This window comes from Salvelinus alpinus, chromosome 4, assembly GCF_045679555.1.
Source record: "Salvelinus alpinus chromosome 4, SLU_Salpinus.1, whole genome shotgun sequence".
Classification (NCBI taxonomy): Eukaryota; Metazoa; Chordata; class Actinopteri; order Salmoniformes; family Salmonidae; genus Salvelinus; species Salvelinus alpinus.
Genome location: NC_092089.1, coordinates 82,083,665 through 82,107,684, shown reverse-complemented (window position 1 = coordinate 82,107,684; position 24,020 = coordinate 82,083,665). Strand labels below are relative to the sequence as shown.

The 24,020-nt window shown below is 42.9% G+C and overlaps 1 protein-coding gene across 2 annotated transcripts; it reads left to right on the top strand.

The window, feature by feature from the left end:
* Positions 1-1,285: 1,285 nt before the first annotated feature.
* LOC139574534 (rab11 family-interacting protein 5-like) lies at positions 1,286-23,291 on the top strand. 2 transcript variants are annotated; one of them, XM_071399205.1, is made up of 6 exons: positions 1,286-2,008; positions 14,654-15,183; positions 15,437-16,058; positions 17,124-19,778; positions 20,756-20,900; positions 21,234-23,291. In XM_071399205.1, exons 1-6 carry the CDS (start codon positions 1,626-1,628, stop codon positions 21,492-21,494), a joined length of 4,596 nt encoding a protein of 1,531 aa, XP_071255306.1. In that variant the 5' UTR covers positions 1,286-1,625; the 3' UTR covers positions 21,495-23,291. The 2 variants fall into 2 exon arrangements, with proteins under 2 accessions (XP_071255306.1, XP_071255307.1); XM_071399206.1 differs by lacking the exon at positions 17,124-19,778.
* Positions 23,292-24,020: the final 729 nt, after the last annotated feature.

The window sequence follows — 24,020 nt, the reverse complement described above, 5'->3', positions numbered from 1 at the left end:
TATTTCTTATCAATTTGATGTTATTTTAAAATGGGCAAAATATGTGCTTTTCTTTAAAAAACAAGGACATTTCTAAGTGACCCAAACGTTTGAACGGAAGTGTAAATATTTTGGAAAGAGTATAAAATATAAATAATTGGAAAAAATATAAATGGGATATTATCACCTTTTGCAATTGGAATATGTAAAAGGTGTACTACATTTTTATTTCTTACTTGTTTGAGCTTTCTTGATTCATAGCTGCCAATAACCACAGGGTGGCAACAAAGACCACCTCTAGATCTTGATTAAATTGATCACAGCCCTAAAATCTGTACAGTACTTGAATTATTACCCCATTATCTAATGAAATGTCATTGCAGTCTTTATCAAACCAAACAAAATATTATACATCACTTTTTACAGTATTGATGAATATGCTGTTATGTACACAAAATAGTCAAAACAATGTGAAATAGTAATAAAAATAAAATAATGAGGACGAGAGGTTAAAAAAAACACCAAAGAGATTTGGGTAAAAATCTTCCTTTATAAATGTTTAATATTAAATACTTATGTACAATACTTTATATTACATACTTATATTGTATTATGATATGTTTTTCCTCCCCCAATTCAAGTTATTAAACTTAAATTGGTATTAAAACTGCCTGGACAAGAAGAAGAATTTTGTTACACTGTCTGTATAGAGTATGTATACCATCCAGCCTGATGTAGAGATGAGGGAGGGAGGGGGCGAGAGCCTTCTCTCAAACAAGGCTACTTGTTCAGATGAAAGGGTGTGGCTGACGTTCATTGTTCTTACTTCCCTATTGCCTGGCGTCAACTTCAGAAAGTCTCAGAGTGAATTTTTTTTAGAGCATAGCATCTCAAATAATTTCAAATACTATCAAATGGTCTCTTTGAGATACATAAAGACCATACATGAAAAAAGTTGTTTATTTGATGTAATTTATTTGATGTAATTTATTTATCATCATTATGATAGGCTAATATTTAGCCTACCCTACATTGCACAGAGGGGCCCTCCATTGTCGCATTCAACCAGACTATAACTTGATTGGGTGGGATGTATTTTTTGGATTAGTCCCAGGCTACTATTATCAAATTGTTGCAATATTGACAAAGAAAAACGCATTGTGTTATTGCATGAACGATTGTAACATAGTAGTATCATAATAATGTCACAGTAAGGCTTATGATAGGCCTATTTTTTCCCACCATTTTTTCGGTGGGGTGGGGGGGGGGGGTGTTCTATTTAATTTTGTGCAACCTATACCGTATGCGGACCGACAGCACATTGAGTTTTCGGACAGTAGACTAGTGATGAGGACTGACCAGCCAGCAGCGAGTAGCAAGTATTCTAATTAGCAGATCGCACGCAGCTTTGGAGATGGCATACGAGCGCCGCAAGCGCGGGATAGCCAGCATATCCACAAACTGAAGTCTGAGACATGCCGGAGTATTTTGGAGAAATTCTGCAGAGGTCCTGTGTCTGTTTGTGCTAGCAAACCGGTGGACACAGATGCAAGGGCGAGGCTACAAGAATAAAGAAGCGTCAAGGGACGGCTATTTTGGACTTTCTATGCAGTCACGCTCCCCCAATCCATGCAACGTAATTTAAAATGATGTCCTTTATAGATTTAAATGATGACCAGAGATGGGTGCCTACACATGTGAATGTAACTGTCCTTCGTGCAAGGGGTTTGCGGACTAAGGGCAAGCACGGGGGTAGCCGTTATGTTTACACAATCATTCAGGTGGGGAAGGAGAAATACACCACCGGTTTGGTCGAGAAGGCGACTGTGCCAGAGTGGAATGAGGAATGCTGTTTTGAACTTCTACCCGGAATACTGGAGGATGGGGGTCGCAGTGCTTTTCCCTCAGGGAGCGGTGACTTGGTCCTCACCATTATGCACCGGGTGCTTATCGGACTTGACGTGTTTCTTGGTCAAGCAATCCTCCCTTTGGATAAAATATTTCAAGATGGAATGTGCCCTAGAGATGAGTAGGTTCCTCTCACTTACTAAGTTAATTTGCTAATGATGATGAACTTATTTCCACTGATTACATTGAAATGTATGCTAAATTATAATAATATCACATCACTTTATAGGCCATTATGGCCATAGTAATTTGCCATGATTGACAGTAACATTAATAAGCCCAATCTGCCCCCGTATCTGTGCATTAGAGATGTCAACGATGACACATCATACTCATCATCTCTAATGCACAGATACTGGGGCAGGCCCAACTATGGAGAAGGGTGCAATTGCGGCCAGCAATTTGGGGTGCTCCTGCATGTCGGCATTCCTGCATCTGCTGGAACCCGTCTTTATACTTCTATTGGTCAAATTTTAAATTACAACAGGTAGGTGGTGTGGTTTCTCCAGTACGGAAGGTGAAGTTAAATGCACAATAACATTGGATGCCAGCCACCGATAAACCCCACAGGCACTGTTTTCCCGCAGTTATGTTAATGACGGCAAGGGCAGTTGTTCGGCAGGCGGGAGCGAAGGACGCTGTGTGCCATCTTAGCCAGCTAGTCCTAAGGAGGATTCCGGTACACAGCAGGCTGGGGCGGCACAGTGTGCTGGCTAGCTAACTATCAAGATATCAACACCGTGTGCTAGCTAACTGTCAAGCTAGCTAGTACATGTTGTCGCCCCAGCTCCCGCCTGCTGTGCTAGCGGGAGGCAGGGATTATCGCCCCTGCCTGTCGGCATGTTTTTTTCTGTGACACAACAGTTGGGAGGCAGGGGCAACACCGTGTGCTAGCTAACTAGCAAGCTAGCACACGATGTCACTAACTAGCAAGCTAGCTAGTTGGCTAGCACACAGTAGGCGGCGACGACCGGTAAACAGTGTCCTTCGCCCCTGCCTGTTGGGCACGGTTTTCTCCAGGACACAGCAGGCCGGAGGCGTGGGCGACATTGTGTGCCAGCTCACTAGCAAGCTAGCACACAGTATCACTAACTAGCAACCTAGCTAGTTAGCTAGCACGCGGGAGGCAGGGGTGACCGGTAGACAGTGTCCTTCAACCCTGCATGTCGGGGGAGCGAAACAGGCCTCAAAAGCTCACAGAACGGGACCGGAAAGTGTTGAATCGCATAGCGCGTAAAAATCATCAGTAGCTCAGTTGCAACACTCAATACCGAGTTCCAAACTGCCTCTGGAAGCAAAGTCAGTACAAGAACTGTTCTAGTCGGGAGCTTCATAAAATGGGTTTCCATGGTTGAGCAGCCCCACACAAGCCTAAAATCAACATGCGCAATGCCAAGTGTCGGCTGGAGTGGTGTAAAGCTCGTCGCCATTGGACTCTGGAGCAGTAGAAACGCGTTCTCTGGAGTGATGAATCACGCTTCACCATTTGGCAGTCCGACGGACTAATCTGGGTTTGGCGGATGCCAGGAAAACACTACCTGCAACAATGCGTAGGGCCAACTGTAAAGTTTGGTGGAGGACGAATAATGATCTGGAGCTGTTTTTCATGGTTCAGGCTAGGCCCCTTAGTTCCAGTGAAGGAAAATCTTAACGATACGGCATACAATTACATTCTATACAATTCTGTACTTCCAACTTTGTGGCAACAGTTTGGGGAAGCCCTTTCCTGTTTCATCATGACAAATCCCCCATGCACAAAGCGAGGTCCATACAGAAATGGTTTGTTGAGATCGGTGTGGAAGAACTTGACTGGCCTGCGCAGAGCCCTGACCTCAACCCCATTGAACACCTTTCAGATGAATTGAAACGCCAACTGCGAGCCAGGCCTAATCGCCCAACATCAGCGCCCAACCTCACAAATGCTCTTGTGGCTGAATGGAAGCAAATTCCCGCAGCGATGTTCCAACATCTAGTGGAAAGTCTTCCCAGAAGCTGGAGGCTGTTGTAGCATCAAAGTGGGGACCAACTCCATATTAAATGCCCATGATTTTGGAATGAGATGTTCGACTTGCAAGTGTCCACATACTTTTGGCCATGTAGTGTATGTAGATATCTTTGTTAGCAAAAATACAAAATTTACTACAGTCCAAAATTATAAGCTTTATATAGCCTATCAAAGTAATCAGACCAGATATTTTAATATATTTAACTTTGACTATAATTCACTGCCTCACTTAAGTAAAACGTTTAAAAATTCTTCCACTACCACAAAAATAATTTCAAAGAGCTGAAGCAAGTCACACTTTTTCTTCATTGAAAATTACCATATAGTTATAGTTATTATTATTTGGAATCTTCTTATACCTTAAGTTTAACTCTTCATCTTACTTCTGAGTTATTAGTGTGGCTTGTGACAGCAGCCACACTGTAAATGTTGTAAGAATTATTTCTTACTTATTACTATTATTTGGAAGGTTACTCCTCTAACACCGTTTAAGATAGAAACACAATTCAAACTTTAAAAGTTATAGACTGATCTGGATTAAGTTGCTTGCATACAACTTTTTGATACCATTTATACTTTTTAAACTATTACATTTTTTTTGTCCTCCATCCACTTTCATGGGATTTTCTCAACATTCTAAGAGGCCCATTGTGACATCATGATTTCCAATATTATTTTCTATTCACTTTTTAAGCAATGTAACTTTTGACACAAATCAGCTACTTTGACAACTTTCCCAAAAACAAGTTGTATGGGTATGACATCTTGGTCTACATCTCTGCAGAACAGAATTATCTTCTACCAATCAAAATGTATAGCTGTTTTAGTAACCGCATTAACTACACTGAACAAAAATATTAATGCAACATGTAAAGTGTTGGTCTCATGTTTCATGAGCTGAAATAAAAGATCCCAGAAATGTTCCATACGCACAAAAAGCATATTTCTCTCAAGTTTTGTGCACAAATTTGTTTACATCCCTGTTAGTGAGCATTTCTCCTTTTCCAAGATAATCCATCCTCCTGACAGGTGTGGCATATCAAAAACCTGATTTAACAGCATGATCATTACACAGGTGCACCTTGCACTGGGCACAATTAAAGGCCACTCTAAAATGTGCAGTTTTCTCACACAACAAACACAATGCAACAAGTTTTGAGGGAGCGTGTAATTGGCATGCTGACTGCAGGAATGTCCACCTAAACTGTTGCTAGAGAATTTAATGTTAATTTCTATACCATAAACCACCTCCAACTTCATTTTAGAGAATTTAGCAGTACATCCAACCAGGGCTCGCAACTAACTTTTGTCCTACCGTCCCGGTACCATCATGGAAGAGCAATTTCAACTGTCCCAAACTGAACTTGAACTGTCCCAAAATTAATATATATATATTTTTAATGTTTTGATATGCCAACATGGGTCTAGATCATTTGCAATGCTTTTAAAGTAATTTATGTATTTTTCTGAGACCGATACAGAAAGTCTATATTACATCAACTTAATATCTTAAGAAAAAAAAGTTTAGCATCTTAATGAAAACAGACAAACATCCATTACATCATTAATAATTATAATGTAGTAATTGAACATGTTAACCACATGTATACAATATAGTTAAGAGAGAACAATGTTATTGTGAACTGGTTACTGAAGAAATGTAAGTTAGAGACATTCCACCACCAGCTGCCCCATTAAACAACATAACACAACAATATACAATAAAGAACGTGTGTTCCCCGGCCTTCACGTTCTCTGCTTCACCCTTCCTCTTCAGTTACTGAAGAATGGTCGCCTTAACCTTTTTGAGTGCCACCACTTGCTAACAGCCAGGGTCTAAAATGTACTTTTTGGTACACTGGCCACTATGGCAGGTAGATTAAAAAATCAACAGTGCTTCTAAAAACGAATCTGTCTTCACCTGCGCACGCACAGGCTCGGCAGTGTTGCAGCGGGAGACAATACTTTGCACATTTTACAGTGTGCATTTGGTTCAGGTCAGGGAGATACAACCATATTCTCTAGAATATCATAGTATCTAGCCATAGCCGTCAGACAATGCAAATGTCACAGCAACTCCTGGCACACGCAACCTCAGCTCCTAAATGCCACAAACTCCCTGCAACCTCAGCTCCTAAATGCCACAAACTCCCTGTAACCTCAGCTCCCAAATGTCACAGCAACACCCTGCAACCTCAGCTCCCAAATGTCACAGCAACTTCTGGCACACGCAACCTCAGCTCCCAAATGTCACAGCAACTCCCGGCACACGTAACCTCCGCTTTGAACAGGCAACCTCTGCTCCGGGCCTGCGGTCCGCAGACCGTTTGGGAGAGAGTCAAATGTGCATTCTGAAAGAGCTATTTGCCCATAATTGGAATGATATTTTAATCTTATACATTTCCATAACCTAAATAATAACATATGCGATGCCTAGCCAACCATATCATTGTTTGAAACCTGGACATTTTACATAGAAAACCATAGAAAACCAACCTACCATAGAAAAAAAGCAAAGATTTCCTAATATGCCATTGAAAACAGCAGTTTTCTTCTACTGTCCAAAGGCAGTATGGCACAATCCTATTGTTACATCTTCAGATATTCCCTCTTTCTAAGTTTCTACCATTAGGCTGTATATCATTGTCGCATTATAAAAAATGCTTTTATCAGGTGCGCGTTTGAGAATGCCGTTTTCCTGTAATAGCATTTTAGAACATTCACGCATATGGCCGAGACGAGTGAACACATCGCTGCGCTTGTAATGTAAATCATTCATAGTTTTATTAACTTTTAAGCTAAATGTTGTGATCTGTTTTATCAGCCTTGTCTTTGTTTAAACATTTTAGTATGGAATCACTCTTGTATGCATTTTATATTTTTCTGGCCTATTGTCCTGCAACTGTCCCAAAGTCTGTTTTGAACCTTCCAAGGCATATTTTTTATCGTCCCCAGGATGACGGGACACCATTAATTTCGAGCCCGGTGTTCAACAAGCCTCACAACCACAGACCATGTGTATGGCTTAGTGTGGGCAAGCTGTTTGCTGATGTCAAGGTTGTGAACAGAGTGCCCCATGATGGCGGTGGGGTTATGGCAGGGACGGACTGGGAGTAAAAAACAGCCCTGGACTTTTATCCAGACCGGCCCACCAGAACCGGCCCCGTATACTCCACACGGCCGCCCTGCTAATGCATGCATGTACACACACGACCAGCCCCTAATACAACCACCTAGCTGCATCACAACCATTGATCACTATTGCAGTACTACTTTAAAAAGGCTACAGAACACACACACACACACAAACGCTGCACATTGTTACAAAACTTCTACAGAACACACACTGAATTTGTCATGATTGAACTACCTCACATCCTGAAGCCTAGAGTGAAAAAGATCAATCAATCAAAATTATTTGCAGGATTCTTAATTTCGACCTCATCTTCATTTCCATCAGGGCCATCCTCCACTGTCCTTGTATTCCTCCAATCCTGAACTTTTCAGTATTTTCCACTGTACAATGAGGCTTCTCAGCTCACATTACAAATTGTCAACAGTTGCTCGCGTATCAAATCGAAGCAAACATTTGCTGAGCTCTTGAAGGGCTGTCTCTGGAAGACCATTGGATGTTATTTGGGAGAAGTTTCTAGGGTCCAGAAGGGCTAGGTCAGCATATAGAGAGCCATGAGACATAAATCGCCTGAGGATACTATCTGTGACTGTATCCATCATTTGATTGTGGACTTGAACTTTATAGGCACCCTCTGCCTCTGTCAAAGCTTCATCTTGAGCCATCTCTCCAGACATGATTTTCTTCTTTCTTGCCCTTTTCTGTGGCAGAGTGGCTTCTACCTCCTCCAGCTCTGTGTCCTCATCCTGTTCTTTGATCTTCTTATTTGCAAACTGAACAAATGTGTCTGTAGCTGCCTTAATGGTGTCAAAGTCTCTTGACATGCCTTTCAGGGTTTCTTGTGTAGCCACAACCATTCGATGGGCAGACAGGATGTCCATCCCACTTGTTTGCAGGTATTTGGACAGTGGTGACGTGTTCTCAAATATCCAAAGAAATATTTGAGCTGTCAGTATCGTCTCATACCTGAGAAGAGCCTCAGTAATTCCTCTTGCCTTCATCCGAACAGTTGTCTTCATGTTGGCCTGTCCTTGTATGGCTGATAGTGTGAGGAGTACTTCAACATAGAGACCCTGGTCTGATTTTCCAAAGGATCCAAAGACCTTCTTCAAAGCACTATCTTTAGCCCACCAGTGTGTTTCTTCGTTTGGAGATTGGCGTCTGTGTCGTGTGTCCTTGCTCTTCTCCCACACATCCATCCATTGGTAGGATTCACGGAGTAACACAGCAATGTCGTTAAGGAGAGCAAACAGTGACCTGATTGCAAAGACAATTTCAGTTGTATCAAAACCAGATTAAGGTATATAGCACCATACATGCACTTGATTGGGGGACTTTGAGGATAACAGAGTAGAGAAGCCCTTATATTTGCCCTGCATATTGGATGCTCCATCCGTAGCATTGCCAATGCACTTGCTCATGTCTAATTTGAGTTTATCCACGACATCTGTCAACAACTGGATAAAGTACTGTCCAGTGGATGCCTCACACTTCACAACAGCCACAAGCCTCTCTTGTATGACGTCTGTCACATATCTCACAATGACAGAGCACTGGTCTTGATAAGTTATGTCCTGAGTTGTGTCGATCTGGACAGAGAACATTACCGCTTGCACAATTTCACTTGACATGATCTCTTGGATAATGCTCTGAATTGTGTGATTGACAGTATTTTTTGAGAGGAGTGTGATTAGAGAACCTCTGCCTCTTGCCCCAGACTGATGTAGGTTCTTACTGTTCTCAATGTATTTGGTGAGGTGTTCTTTCAAGCAGACGTCATACTTTCCCGGCAGTATTATCATCTCCAAGAAATTACCGTGATCGATACTGGGGTCCTCTAATGTATATGCAGCCTCAGACTGCAACCCACTGTAACTGAGCCCCCTCTTTCCCCCTCACACGTTCCAGCACTTGCCTTCTCCTGCGTACCTGCGGTCTGTGGGCAGACACCTGACGGCCACTGAGCAGACTTTGGAGGACCTTAAAAAGTATTCCTCAGCACTACTTCTGTGCATGTTGCTCTTCTCATGCTCTTCTACCCTTCTGTGCATGTTGCTCTTCCAATCCGTCATTCCACTCATAAAGATTCTGCAGTAGGCTTCGCAAATGCCAGACAAATTGAACAGTATAACGCATGGCTTTCTTCATTGTATGACAGCCATTTCCTATTGGTGCCGTCTTTAAAACAGAAAACCCTTTTTTTATTTCTGCATAGGGTGGAAACAAAAAAACGTTTTTAGGTCATCTGACTTGGGTCTCTTGAAATAATCAAAAGTTGGTCCTGGACTCTCTCTTCCATTGAAACTGGACTGGGCCTGTCATCAACATCAATGCTCACTTCCACTGAAACTGGATTGGGCCTGTCATCAACCCCAAAGATCCTCTCTTCCACTGAAACTGGATTGGGCCTGTCATCAACCCCAAAGATCCTCTCTTCCACTGAAACTGGATTGGGCCTGTCATCAACCCCAAAGATCCTCTCTTCCACTGAAACTGGATTGGGCCTGTCATCAACCCCAAAGATCCTCTCTTCCACTGAAACTGGATTGGGCCTGTCATCAACCCCAAAGATCCTCTCTTCCACTGAAACTGGACTGGGCCTGTCATCAACCCCAAAGATCCTCTCTTCCACTGAAACTGGATTGGGCCTGTCATCAACCCCAAAGATCCTCTCTTCCACTGAAACTGGACTGGACCTATCATCAACCTGGATATGAATAAAATAATATATAAATTAACTAATAAAAGGCCCAATTTTGAAGAACTACAAAAACACAGCTGCAGCCCCACTATTTCATATCAAGTGAATGAATGACAACACAACACGTTTTGTTGTGTGGCTTTACTCGCCGTTCACACCAGACTGTTGCCAGGATGATGAGTTTCAATGCATTGTCTAGTAAGAGGCAAAGTGGTAGAAACCGTGGCGATGAGGATCATAGCTAGAACATCACTGTAGCAATATTCTCCAGGACAAAATATGAAATTGAGAGGGAAAGGACTTGATTGGTTTTACAATATGTATACTATTTGCAACCAATGGCTGTATAGACATGAAATATAATTAGCTAATTAACGTTTGTATATGTCTAATGCAATTTAGCATTTAGAACGACAAGGCAAAAGCAATCAGAATCTAATGAAAATGCTTATTTTAGCTAAGTAAAATTATACAACAGTAAATCACTGATACTCAAGTCATTGCCATTTCCCACAACATCCCCACAGGAAGGCGAAATCTAGGCATTCAGAGCTTTGCTCGACGCCAAATTTGAGTTTTTGTGCTAGTCGGTTTGAACACCCAGTTACTGTACGTCTTTACCTCAATTCTTTCTTTCTGGTACATTTATACATCAGTAGCTGACCAATAGTATTTGCATTTCACTCATAAATTCTGATATAACATGTGTGTTTAATGTGTTACAAATACAACATCTACTGCTTTGGCTGCACTGTCTTTGGCTTCGCTGTCCTCTCCGTTTACTCTTTTACCCGCGAACCGGGTTGTAGCATCTTCCTCTTGACGGTCTAGCACTTCGATGTTAGCGTTGGTGGCACTGGTACTAAACTCAGCAAAAAAATAAACTTCCTCTCACTGTCAACTGCGTTTATTTTCAGCAAACTTAACATGTGTAAATATTTGTATGAACATAACATGATTCAACAACTGAGACATAAACTGAACAAGTTCCACAGACATGTGACTAACAGATATGGAATAATGTGTCCCTGAACAAAGGGGGGTCAAAATCAAAAGTAACAGTCAGTATCTGGTGTGGCCACCAGCTGCATTAAGTACTGCAGTGCATCTCCTCCTCATGGACTTCTGGGGGAAATGGCCCTAGCCCTCACCCTCCGATCCAACAGGTCCCAAATGGGATTGAGATCCGGGCTCTTCTCTGGCCATGGCAGAACACTGACATTCCTGTCTTGCAGGAAATCACGCACAGAACAAGCAGTATGGCTGGTGGCATTGTCATGCTGGAGGGTCATGTCAGGATGAGCCTGCAGGAAGGGTACCACATGAGCGAGGAGGATGTCTTCCCTGTAACGCACAGCATTGAAATTCCCTGCAATGACAACAAGCTCAGTCCAATGATGCTGTGACACACCGCCCCAGACCATGACGGACCCTCCACCTCCAAATCGATCCCGCTCCAGAGTACAGGCCTCGGTGTAACGGTCATTCCTTTTCTTCGACGATAAACACGAATCCGACCATGACCCCTGGTGAGACAAAACCGCGAGTCGTCAGTGAACAAGCACTTTTTTGCCAGTCCTGTCTGGTCCAGCGACGGTGGGTTTGTGCCCATAGGCGACGTTGTTGCCGGTGATGTCTGGTGAGGACCTGCCTTACAACAGGCCTACAAGCCCTCAGTCCAGTCTTTCTCGGCCTATTGCGGAAGGTCTGAGCACTGATGGAGGGATTGCATTCCTGGTGTAATTCGGGCAGTTGTTGTGGCCATCCTGTACCTGTCCCGCAGGTGTGATGTTCGGATATACCGATCCTGTGCAGGTATTGTTACACGTGGTCTGCACTGCGAGGATGATCAGCTGTCCGTCCTGTCTCCCTGCAGCGCTGTCTTAGGCGTCTCATAGTACGGACATTGCAATTTATTGCTCTGGCCACATCTGCAGTCCCCATGCCTCCTTGCAGCATGCCTAAGGCACGTTCACAAAGATGAGCAGGGACCCTGGGCATCTTTCTTTTGGTGTTTTTCAGAGTCAGTAGAAAGGCCTCTTTAGTGTTCATAACTGTGACCTTAATTGCCTACTGTCTGTAAGCTGTTAGTGTCTTAACGACCGTTCCACAGGTGCCTGTTCATTAATTGTTTATGGTTCATTGAACAAGCATGGGAAACAGTGTTTAAACCCTTTACAATGAAGATCTGTGAAGTTATTTGTTTTTTTTCGAATGATCTTTGAAAGACAGGGTCCTGAAAAAGGGCTGTTTCTTTTTTATTTACTTACTAAATGTTACTAGTTACCTCTCCAAAATTGTAATCGGTAATGTAACTTTTGGATTACCCAAACTCAGTAATGTAATCTGATTACATTCAGTTACTTTTAGATTAGTTTCCCTTTAAGAGGCATTTAGAAGAAGACAAAAAAATCTGTGTTAAAGTGTACATAGCTGGCCATATATGGATGTTACATTTTACTTCATGAGTTGGTGATGTAGGCTTCTTCTAACCCATTGCTTAACCTGAAAGGCCGCTCAGCAAGGAAGAAGCCACTGCTCCAAAACCGCCATAAAAAGCCAGACTACGGTTTGCAACTGCACATGGAGACAAAGATTGTACTTTTTGGAGAAATGTCCTCTGGTCTGATGAAACAAAAATAGAACTGTTTGGCCATAATGACCATCGTTATGTTTGGAGGAAAAAGGGGGAGGCTTGCAAGCCGAAGAACACCATCCCAACCGTGAAGCACGGGGGTGGCAGCATCATGTTGTGGGGGTGCATTGCTGCAGGAGGGACTGGTGCACTTCACAAAATAGATGGAATCTTGAAGAGTAGAATTATGTGGATATATTATAGTAACATCTCATGACATCAGTCAGGAAGTTAAAGCTTGGTCGCAAATGGGTCTTCCAAATGGACAATGACCCCAAGCATACTTCCAAAGTTGTGGCAAAATGGCTTAAGGACAACAAAGTCAAGGTATTGGAGTCAGTGGCCATCACAAAGCCTTGACCTCAATCTTATAGAAAATTTGTGGGCAGAACTGAAAAAGCGTTTGCGAGCAAGGAGGCCTACAAACCTGACTCAGTTATACCAGCTCTGTCAGGAGGAATGGGCCAAATTCACCCAACTTATTGTGGGAAGCTTGTGGAAGGCTACCCAAAATGTTTGACCAAAGTTAAACAATTTAAAGGCAATGCTACCAAATACTAATTGAGTGTATGTAAACTTCTGACCCACTGGGAATGTGATGAAATAAATAAAAGCTGAAATAAATCATTCTCTACTATTATTCTGACATTTCACATTCTTAAAATAAAGTGGTGATCCTAACTGACCTAAAACAGGGAATTTTTACTAGGATTAAATGTCAGGAATTGTGAAAAACTGAGTTTAAATGTATATGGCTAAGGTGTATCTAAACTTCCGACTTCAACTGTAAATATCAATAATAAGTAGTATCCGTATCGCCGTAGACTACACCATTGCTGTCATCCTTACTTCCAAGCGTTTATTTAAGTTGGATAATCTTTGGATGCCGACAGCAGTCGCACCATTGGAAGACATAACTTGGACTGTAGCCTACAAAAACCTATTCCTGCTCTTTTCCCGCAATCTATCAAACCCATTTGGTGTGTCAGCATAGTGGTCAGACTCGCTCAAGTGGAACAAACTTAAACTTGCGCCTTTTTCAATGCTGATTTGAATGTCATTTAGAAAACAGTGTCAAAGAATTTTTTTTGCAAACATCCTTTCGGAATTTAATCTAGTTTGTCAAAAGTATCTGTAATCTGATTACAATATTTTAGCTGGTAACGTAACTTACCATTACAGTTACCGTTTTTTGTAATCCCTTACTCCCCAACCCTGCATGTCACCCATTGAGCATGTGGGAATGCTCTGGAGCGACATGAACGACAGTGTGTTCCAGTTCCCGCCAATATCCAGCAACTTCGCCCAGCCATTGAAGAGGAGTGGGACAGCATTCCACAATCAACAGCCTGATAAACTCTATGTGAAGTAGATGTGTCACGCTTCATGAGGCAAATGGTACTGACAGATACTGACAGGTTTTGTAAACTACACCCCTACCTTTTTTAAGGTATCTGTGACCAAAAGATGCATCTGTATTCCCAGTCATGTGACATCCATATATTAGGGCCTAATGCATTTATTTAAATTGACAGATTTCCTTAGATAAACTGTAACTCAGTAAAATCGTTGAAATTGTTGCATGTTGCGTTTATATTTTTGTTCAGTATACATTTTATCTAAACTTTTAAAAACAGACATTTTTACCACTTTCTCAATAACTTGGAGTATGAAATCTTATTCTACTTCTCTGCTTTTCAAATCTAAAATCAGAACACGTCTTCCACTACCACAAAAAATACTTTATAAAAAATCTAAAGCAAGTAGCACAATTTTATTGGGATTTACTTGGATATATCCATAATAATGAGGTTGATACATGATTTCGCCTGGCTCAGAAAAAGTTTAGTTGCGTCTGGACACCCGTTCGCCCTCTATGATAGGTTCCAGGGGAGTTCACATTTAAAAAGTGAAATAAATAAATCTTCAGATGTCTGACAGGCAGACAGCTATGCCTATATTAACCCCCGCTGTACCAAACTAAATGTTAGACTGGAAGCAAGGGTAAATAATGTAAAAGTTGAGATAAATGCAAGAGATGATTCGGACAGCAACGTGAACATGATAGTCTTATGGAGGCACAGTGATAATTTGAGATGGAACTGTTAGCAGGCATGGTATGCCTGTGACGGCCAATACAGCACAGCTTGTAATGCTGCTCATCCAATCAGCATTCAGGATCCAAACAACACGTTTTATAATATAAAATATGTGTTTAAGTTGCATGACAATGCATGTGTGGAGCGCTGGGGATGGTTGCCGCCTTACAGTCTCCTCTCACTGTGGGTCCAGATGGCTCAAACTCAACTCCAAGGCCGGCCGGAAGGAGAAGGAGCGCGGCGAGATGCAGGTGACGGTCCAGTTCACCCGCAACAACCTGACAGCCAGCATGTTCGACCTAACCATGAAGGACAAGCCACGGTCTGCCTTCGGCAAACTTAAGGACCGCGTGACGGGGAGGAAGATCGGCGACATGGAGTCCTCATCAGCCATCGTGCCGGGACGCTTCGCCGCCCTGTCGGGTTCCCTAGGAAAGCCATTCCGAGAGGGGGACCGAGGGGAAGGGGGAGAGGACCCCGTGGAGGTAGCCGAGGAGAAGCGGAGCAAGGGGAAGGGAAAGCTGCGGAGTTCGTCCGACACAAGGTTGAGCTCGTCGGTGGCCTCAGAGAGCAGCGTGTTGTCCTTGACCAGTGAGAGGCCCTGCCCCCCTCCTCTGGGCCTAGGCATCCTGGTGGATCCTTCCAGTCCCCCCAGCTCTCCCATCTACAGCAACAAGGTCAAAGTTGACACCCACCACAGAGACACAGACCTAGCTAAAAAAGGTAAGCATGCAGATTTCCTCTGTCAAAGTGTTTCATTTTCATTAGAAATTGCCCTATATGTCTGTAATATGCAGTGACCTGTATTTAGATTATATTCTGACAGAATCTTTACCAGACACAAAAAAGCATGTACTGTATCTAAAGGATCTAGCAAGCTTATGCATTTTAAGGAATTGTTTTGGAAGAGGGTTTATTATTAAGGCCGATCCATTTCAGGCCAATACTTTGACCCCCTTTCTTTCCCCCCAAATAGTGCTCAACACCACACAGTCTTCCCCAAAGATACTGACTCATAATCGAGTCCTCAGCGACGAGGCAAGTAGGATCACCACTACTGCCATTCCCCAGCCCTGTCCTGCAGTGGAATCCCTCAAGGGTCAGGGTATGACTTTCTCCCAATCCTCTCTGTGCATCAACGGAAGCCACATCTACGGATCCGAACCGGTGGGTCCCAAGGGCTCAGGCACCCTCCCATCCAAGCTGGTCCTCCTTGAGAAGTGCTCCCCCCTCTCTCGTTCTCTGCAGAACCTCACAAAGCGGAGCGAGGACAATGGTTCAGCCGGTGAGGGACGGCGCTGGTCCTTCGACAAGGTGAATGAGGAAGAGAAGTACGTGGAGAAGGAGGCCGAACCGCATGTCTCCCAGGTTCAAAGCGCACGGGTGGGGGGTCGTCCTGTGCTGGCAGCTGCCTCAATGCTGTCTTCCACCACCACGGTGGACTCAGCAGACAAAAGGAAAAAGCTCAGAAAGTCGTTATTCTCCGGAGGGAGGAGTGATTCTCTACCTGCCAAGTTGGCGCCAAGCCAGGGTTGTCCTCTCACCGAGGGGAGACTGCGAGGCTGGTTTGGCTCCAGTGACTCCCAGAACAAGCCAAGGTGAGTGGAGGGTCATTTCAGATGTCTCCACACTCCAGGGCTTCATACAGTTTTGCCTTCCATCAAAAGCACACAGACATCTACATCATGGAAGGTTTTGATTTCCTTGTGTTCAGTGTTTATGCTGCCCCCTGTTCCTTTCAAATGGAAATGTGGCCAGTTCATCTACTATTTCAAATCAATCAACTGTATTTTATAAAGCCCTTTTTACATCAGCAGTTGTCACAAAGTGCTGCAATCTCATATCACCTCATGTAAGGCACAACATGTTAAGGTTCATACTGTACTATTAACACAGGATAATAGTCGACATCTAGGCCATTTGTATAAGAATATATGTAACGTTACTGTCCTTTGAATCAGAGGAAATCAAAGACAGAGTCCATGTGACTGGAGTTGAAAAGGAAATAATGGCATATACAGTTTTTTTCACTCTTAACCTTGCTTGGGGTCAAATTGAATCAGATACTGTATGCAGAGAAAGATCTACCTGCACTTTAAGCTTTAGGTTTGGTATGTTGTGGAACATCTGGGCCAGTATTCATAAAGCATATCAGAATAGGAGTGCTGATCTAGGATCAGATCCCCCCCTGTCCATGTAACCTTATTCATTATGATCTAAAAGTCCAAACTGATCCTAGATTAGTACTTTACTCTGTGATGCTTTATGAATACTGGCCCAGTACACTAATCACCTGTTTTTGCTATTAAATTATCTGCAGTATTACTGTTTCTATTACTGTTCCAAATGTAGTACATCTTGCATTTTTGCTCTTCACCTTGCTTTAGTAATTTGCTAAATGTTGTTTTGCTTTTTGTAGTACACTCTTGTTGCTGTTTTCCATAACACATTATTGTTTTCATTTTTTGGCAATTGTAGCATATTCACAAATTAACATTTTTAAAGCTAGTCCTCAAATAGACAGTAGTTGGCAGAAGATGCTTCTTCTCTTTAGACATCTGGGTTTCCTTTTTCTATGTGTGTTAGAAAATGGCACCCATATTTTGAATGGGTCAGCTTGCACAGAATTAACAAAGAGGACTGCTTGTGCCTTCCCTCCACAGGCTGGAAGTTTCTTCTAAGGTAGAAAGCGACTCAGACACCCCTCCTCCCCTCCCCCCTTGCTCCCCCATTCCCACCCAGTGCTCTTCTTCTTGCACTGGCCGTGCCTCACCCGACAGTGGCCATCCCACTAACCCCTTCACCCCCTCTCTGACACCCAACCCTATCTCTCCCTCCAACCCCTTCCTCCCGTGTTTGCAGTGTAACCCCTTTTTTGAGGACCTCATAACCGAAGAGGCCCGGAGGTCCCCCCCTTGCGCTGCCTGCTCCCCCTGTCATTCCACAGCTTTGCCTTGTATCCCCAGTACCGCCCACGATGTCGCAGTGCAAAAGAAAATGGCCGTCATACGGCGAGAGCGGCCCAGGCCTGTAGCCAGGCAGACATCCCTCCCTGCCTTACTCCCGAGAGCGGTGACTGACAGCCCCCCGAATCCGTTCACCTCTCGCTCCATATCAGAGAGCGGGGGAAGAGAATGCGATGAGTCCTTTGACGCCTTTGCGTCCAGCAGGCTGAATTCGCCAAAGGGCTCTCCTACCAATCACCCTTCAAAAGCAACCTCGTGGCAAGCTCAAGTAAGAAGCACTCCTGCACATAAAGGTAACACTATTTCACCCATTGAGGAGATGCGGATGAGTGAAGAAGAAGCAGAGCCTCCACCGTTGCCTCCACGGAGGCCCATAATAAGACCTTTGGTAAACAAGAGATCTTCTGACAGCTGGTTGCACAGGGGTCAGGAGCTGGCTGTGCAGAAAGAGGCCTGTCTCCTGTCACAAACGGGCGCAGCTTCCCTGCAGCACACAAGAGAAGGCAGGCAGAAGAGATGCACACCAAGTCCCCACCTGTACCCAAGCTTAGGCAAAGACCTTCTCGTCAGCAGTGACATGTCGGACTTTCATACCGAACACTCACAACATTATGCCAATATTTCTCCAGAGTCTCCATCTCCATTCAAGTCTGAAGATGACTTCAAGAAGTTTGACTATGAACCATTGCGAGATGAAGATGATAGCTGTAAATGTATGTTTACTGAGCAGGACCTATGGCCAGGTGCAACAGAAAACCATCTAGACCTGAATGTAAAGGATTCGATAATATTGTTAGCCTCAGAGGATACGACGGACACCAGTCCCACTGTTAGAGAAGACGCCATTGTAAAGAATACTTCACATTCGGAAATCAAAGCCTTATCTCTACCAGTAATGCTTCTTGATAGTGAAATGACTGTTGCCGACCTACTGTATATGTCTTCCCCAAAACACTCTAAATCCGGTCTTAAGACGCTTGACATTGCGTTAATTACACCAGACCCAACAATGGAATTATTCTCAATTCACCCAGATAAGCCTACCAAGTCCAGAAACATCCATTATGAATCGCCTCCACTAACCTTGGAAGATCTAAATAAAAATCTAAGTAACTCTGATTTTAGTTTTATTGACTCTGCTTCTGATGCTTCCCCATCTCCATCTGAAATGATTACAGTGCATACCCTCAAAAGTTTAGGTGGCATTTTTCCTCAACCTCCACAAGTTACTCACATAGTATCTTCTGCTCATGATATACGGCTATCTGCAGAGGATATGTTAACTTTTCAGAAGCCTAGTACTATAGACGTCAACTCTGCCCTAAAAGCGAATTTACCAGAAGCCTCGCTTTGTCAAGACAATTGGCAAGATGGAGGTTGTGAATTGAACACATCAGGCAGAGATCCTGCAAGCAATAAGAACAATAGCATTTTGACGCCTGACAGTCTTAACATTGAGTCTGAAGACATCACTAGAGACACTGAAGATATAAAACACACACAATCTCCACTGAATAGAAAAGGCAACATTTCTAAATCAAAGATAGACAGTTCAATAGTAGACCCTTCATGTCACATTAGAACTTCTCCAGTTTCTCCACAGATTGGAATGCAACAGGAAGTTGTACGAACCAAGCCTGTCAATGAGTCTTCACCAAGGGGTGCTAGTTCACACAGAAGTCTCAAGGGAATGATACGAGAGCTCTACGGCAACGGTGGTGCAAATAGCCCTGGTAAAGGATTGCGTGAGAGCCCTCTTCACCAATCACTGTCTCCTGGGCATGTACTCTCAGAGAGCATTGAAGTACCCTTCTCATATCAACCCACCAAATCAATTTTTTCCTCACCTTTGTCACCAGATAGAGAGACAACATTCAAGGCAGCTAAATTATTTGTTTCCTTGCAAAAAACAAACACAAATAGTTCCACTCAGTCAATTACAAAAGAAAACTGCTTAACAGAACGTTCCCCATCCAAACATGCCGGGACCATCAGCTTCAAAGACCTCCACGCCAAAGTAGCCCCGAACATCAGAAGCCCCATGAGTGCCAGGTTAAGGCCTGGTGTCTCTCTGCATGCTTCCAGTCCCTCCTCTGTGGCCCCCTCCCTGGTGACTGAAACTAATGCCCAGGCTAAGCTACTCCCCACCCCCGGCCCCTCCTCCATACATCACCCCCCAACCTTGAGACCCAGTACCGGAGACAATGCCACCTTCGCTATGGCCCCCTGCACCTCTTCCTCCTTCTCCTCCTCTACCTCCTCCATCACTGTCCAGCCCCTGGTCGATGCACGGCAGACACTTTTACCTGAGGAGACCCAGCCAGCTAGCAGTCTGCCCCGACAGGAGAGCAGGTGAGACTTCTCCTCACACTTAAGCTCTGCAGAGTGTAGCCACTTGACCTCTCTTGAGAAAATATCAGGTTTGGGTTGCCAGGTTGTAGTCAACAATGGGATGCAAGAATTAGAAATAGTTAGACATAGCACACCTGCTAGCTGTTTACAAGCCATAGCTTGAAAACCTGAACCTACATATTGTTAGTCTGTATTCTCATTCTTCCAAACAAAAACTAATATTTTCAGTTCCTTTTATTTAATCTATTCAAGTAGCTTCCTTAAGAGGAAGTTCTCTAAATGAATCAGTATATCCCCTACCAGTACCACCTGCCCATGCAAACCCATTGGTCGCTACAGTTTTGTAAATTGCTTAATCTTTTACGTTGCTCATCTCACTTCTGTGTAATTAACTTATGTGTCATACATTTGTGTTGCTGACTGTCCCATCACATCTAGGAGTCCACATCCACAATCACAGTCACCATAATGAAAATCTCAGCCTTATCTTGATGATTTAAACAACTGCTTCAGCTCTCTGCTGAAATTTTGACCATCTGTAAATGAAAGCAAAATGGAAGTACCTTCCTTCACTCTCATTAGGTATAGGGTGACGTTTCCTCAAGATGCTGATCTTGGGTCAGTTTGCGTTTTCCCACTAAGGAAGCTGATCCAAGATCTGTACCTAAGGAAACTTCACCCTGGAGCCTGTCATTACTGCTGAGGCATACCGGCTTTGTGCTATACTAAAATCAGACAACATAAGCTCTTTTTATGCTCTCTTGCTGAAACCTGTTGCTGAACACATTTTGTTGTTTTGTAGAGATATATACAGAAAATTCTAAATCCAGGCTGGTGCATTGTTATGAATTTTACCATATACTATGTAATGCCAGTGCCTCACATTGTACTGTACTATATATTGATTTTCATGTGAAAAGTGTTATGTACACATAGTCCAATGCAGTGAACCTTTGATGGTGATGTTTTCTTTGCAGACCCCACCCAGTGAAGCCCTTGACCACCACAGCCAGTCAGGGGGAGAAGAAAGAGGGCCGGTCAGTTCTAGAGAAGCTCAAGTCTTCCATCCACCCAGGCCTCGCCGCCAAGCAGACACTGGCTGAGGCTGAGACTGAGATTGAGGTATAAAAGAGTCCATGAATTCACATAATGAATGACTTTCCAACCAGAACGTTGGAAATAACTGGGCAGTTCAAAATTCCGTGGAAAAGTTTTTGGTCATGTATGGCTGACTCTGTAAAACAATACATTTCACTGCACCTATCCGGTGTATGTGACAATAAAATGTCTTCTGACAGAAATAGATTTTTATCAATTGAGTACCTCCTCTTGTTAATCTGTGTTTTCCCATTTTATGTAACAGATCCAGTATTGTCAGATCAGTGATTACTTCAAGATAGGAATGAAGGATGTATTCTCAAAGTATTCTGACAGGGCCTGTGTTTGTCTTCTCAGGAATCGTTAACGGACAGGTCTGCCCAGTACGAGCAGCTGACCAAAATGGAGCTGATCTCCCTTCTGCTGCAGCAGCAGATGGATATGGAGAACCAGCAGGCGGCCTCAGAACAGCAGGCGGTGCTGCTTAAGAAACACGAGGCGGAGATGAAGAAGATCAAGGCACAGGTGCGCGACCTGGAGGACTACATCGACAGGCTGCTGGTGCAGATCATGGAGCAGACACCCACACTCCTTCAAGTGCGCTCCCGACACAAGTGACCGCTAGTGCTAGTATAATATAGGGCCATGGTCACCATCAAACCCTAGTCCCAGAGAGCTACAAGGAGGAGCAGACTCTTGTTCCAGCTCAGTCCATGATTAGGTCTTGGTGGTTAGTTGTTTAGCTGAACCAGGAGTTATAGTGCAGGGCTGAAACAAAAGCCTACACATCCAAGTAGGTCTTCCGGACCAGGGTTGGTGATCACTTCTCCAGGGGCAGGTGTAATTCAACACATCCCTAAGCAAAAAGTAAATCTCACAACCATCCAGGTTTCACTGCTGATACCCTGCCTCGTTGATTAAAGACACAATATTGCCCACTGTGCATGCTTGCTATAGCTCAAATGTCAGGCTGCAAGTACTAATCAGAAACTGTAGTCATAGCAAATGTTACTGATCACTTTACACTTGCTACTTAGTATAAGGAAAGTGGCACAGCTTTTGTCAAATGTACTGCATTAGAATTATTATACATGTGCATTGATGAAGAATACAGAAAATGTAATATTCAGTGGTATAAATTGTTCTTACTTGATATGACATTGCCTCAAATTCAGAAAAAAATGTAAGTGTCTGAATTAGTTTGATATGGACCCAAATTATCTTCATCATGGTAAATACTGTAATTATTTGCCATAAGACACTGACTCAAAAACAGACCGACTCAAGGAGAATTCCACTGAATTTCAATTTGTTTACATGGAGAAAGGTGAACTTGAGCTAGTGTCATATTTAGTAAATAATTATATATATTTTTTACTATTCATGGATGAAGTGTGTGCAAAGAATAACGTGATACATGTTCATGTGGTAAGATAGGTATTACAATGAATTCAAAGGCATTTATTTATGTTATTTAAGTTATATTTTCACGTTTTGGTTTTCATTTGCAAAACGAATGTATATAATTATGTATATTGGTTTGTTTGTATCATTTTTGTATGACATTGCCTGTATTATTTAGTATAGTACTTAAACTCCCACACAACTAGAAATCCACTTTTTCGAGCTGAAAGACAATGGCCAGGGCTTACGCATGACGTTGCACAACGATGTAGGTCAATAAGCAATCGTTTTAATCAAAGGATGATATATTTGGGCTTGAAGTGACAAAACCGACCTGCCCCCTTCGTGCAAATTCGTGCCAATTAATTATTCTTTTTACAATTCTTCAAGCTCTGTCAAGTTGGTTGTTTATCATTGCTAGACAGACATTTTCAACTCTTGCCATAGATTTCAAGCTAATTTAAGTCAAAACTGTAACAAGGCCACACAGGAACATTCAATGTTGTCTTGGTAAGCAAATGCAGTGTACATTTGTCCTTGTGTTTTAGGTTATTGTCCTGCTGCAAGGCAAATTTGTCTCCCAGTCTCTGTTGGAAAGCAGACGGAACCAGGTTTTCCTCTAGGATTTTGCCTGTGCTTAGCTCTATTCCATTTATTTTTATCCTAAAAACTCCCTAGTATTTGCCAATGAGAAGCATACCCATAACATGATGCAGCCACCACCATGCTTGACAATATGAAGAGTGGTACTCAGTGATACATTGGATTTGCCCCAAAAATAATGCTTTGTATTCAGGACAATGTTAATTTCTTTGTCACATGTTTTTGCAGTTTTACTTTAGTGCCTTATTGCAAACAGGATGCATGTTTTTGAATATTTCTATAATGTACAGGCTTCCTTCTTTTCACTCTGTCAATTAGGTTAGCATTGTGGAGTAACTACAATGTTGTTGATCCATCCTCAGTTTTCTCCTATCACAGTCATTAAACTCTTAACTGTTTAAAAGTCACCATTGGCCTCATTGTGAAATCCCTGAGCGGTTTCCTTACTTATCGCTGCCTCAATTTATGGAATATGCCAAAACTTTGGAGATAACAATAGATGCAGGGCTGCCAACCTTTGAAGAAAGCTTGGAGTGAGATTTGTTATGTCAATTTCATTGCCCCCTGGCACAACCCCTAGATGGGGGACTGGGTGTCCTCCCCCAGGAAAATGTTACTGTTTAAAAAACTAATTTCCACATATTTTGACACGGCTTAGGTCTATGACCAGGGTGGAAAATGTTCTAATAAAAACCACATGTCAGGTGTATTTAGGATGCTTAGAACATTAAATGAACACTCATAATTCGATGACTTTGTTGCTTACTAAATTGAAAGTATGCTAATATTTTTTTACATATATTTTTAGGTGGTTTTACACTTTAAATTCTAGAAACAGTGGGAAGGTTAGAAGCAGGGATTGATCCCAGTTCTCAGGTGGAAAGTTGTATGAGACACGTGCTGGGGGGGTGTTACCACTACAAGGTTCTGCACAGGAAAGGTTAATGTTGATGGCATTCTGCTTGTCCATAGACTGCTTTCAAGGTAAGGACACAAACATTTTGTATTTGTCATTTGGGTGAAGAAATCCTGCTCAATTTCCAGGAAGGTTGGCCACCACTTCTATGTTTCCCACATGCTTGGTGTTTGAAAATATTTTTGTTATAACAATTCATTTCTCAATCACCCAACCTTCAA

What these genes read in the sequence shown, in the direction of transcription:
- LOC139574534 (XM_071399205.1), top strand. Translation starts at nt 1,626, where the DNA reads ATGATGTCCTTTATAGATTTAAATGATGACCAGAGATGGGTGCCTACA. An exon ending in GGAATGTGCCCTAGAGATGA is followed by an intron (nt 2,009 to 14,653) that starts GTAGGTTCCTCT and finishes CTGTGGGTCCAG; the next exon opens with ATGGCTCAAACTCAACTCCA. An exon ending in GACTCCCAGAACAAGCCAAG is followed by an intron (nt 16,059 to 17,123) that starts GTGAGTGGAGGG and finishes TTCCCTCCACAG; the next exon opens with GCTGGAAGTTTCTTCTAAGG.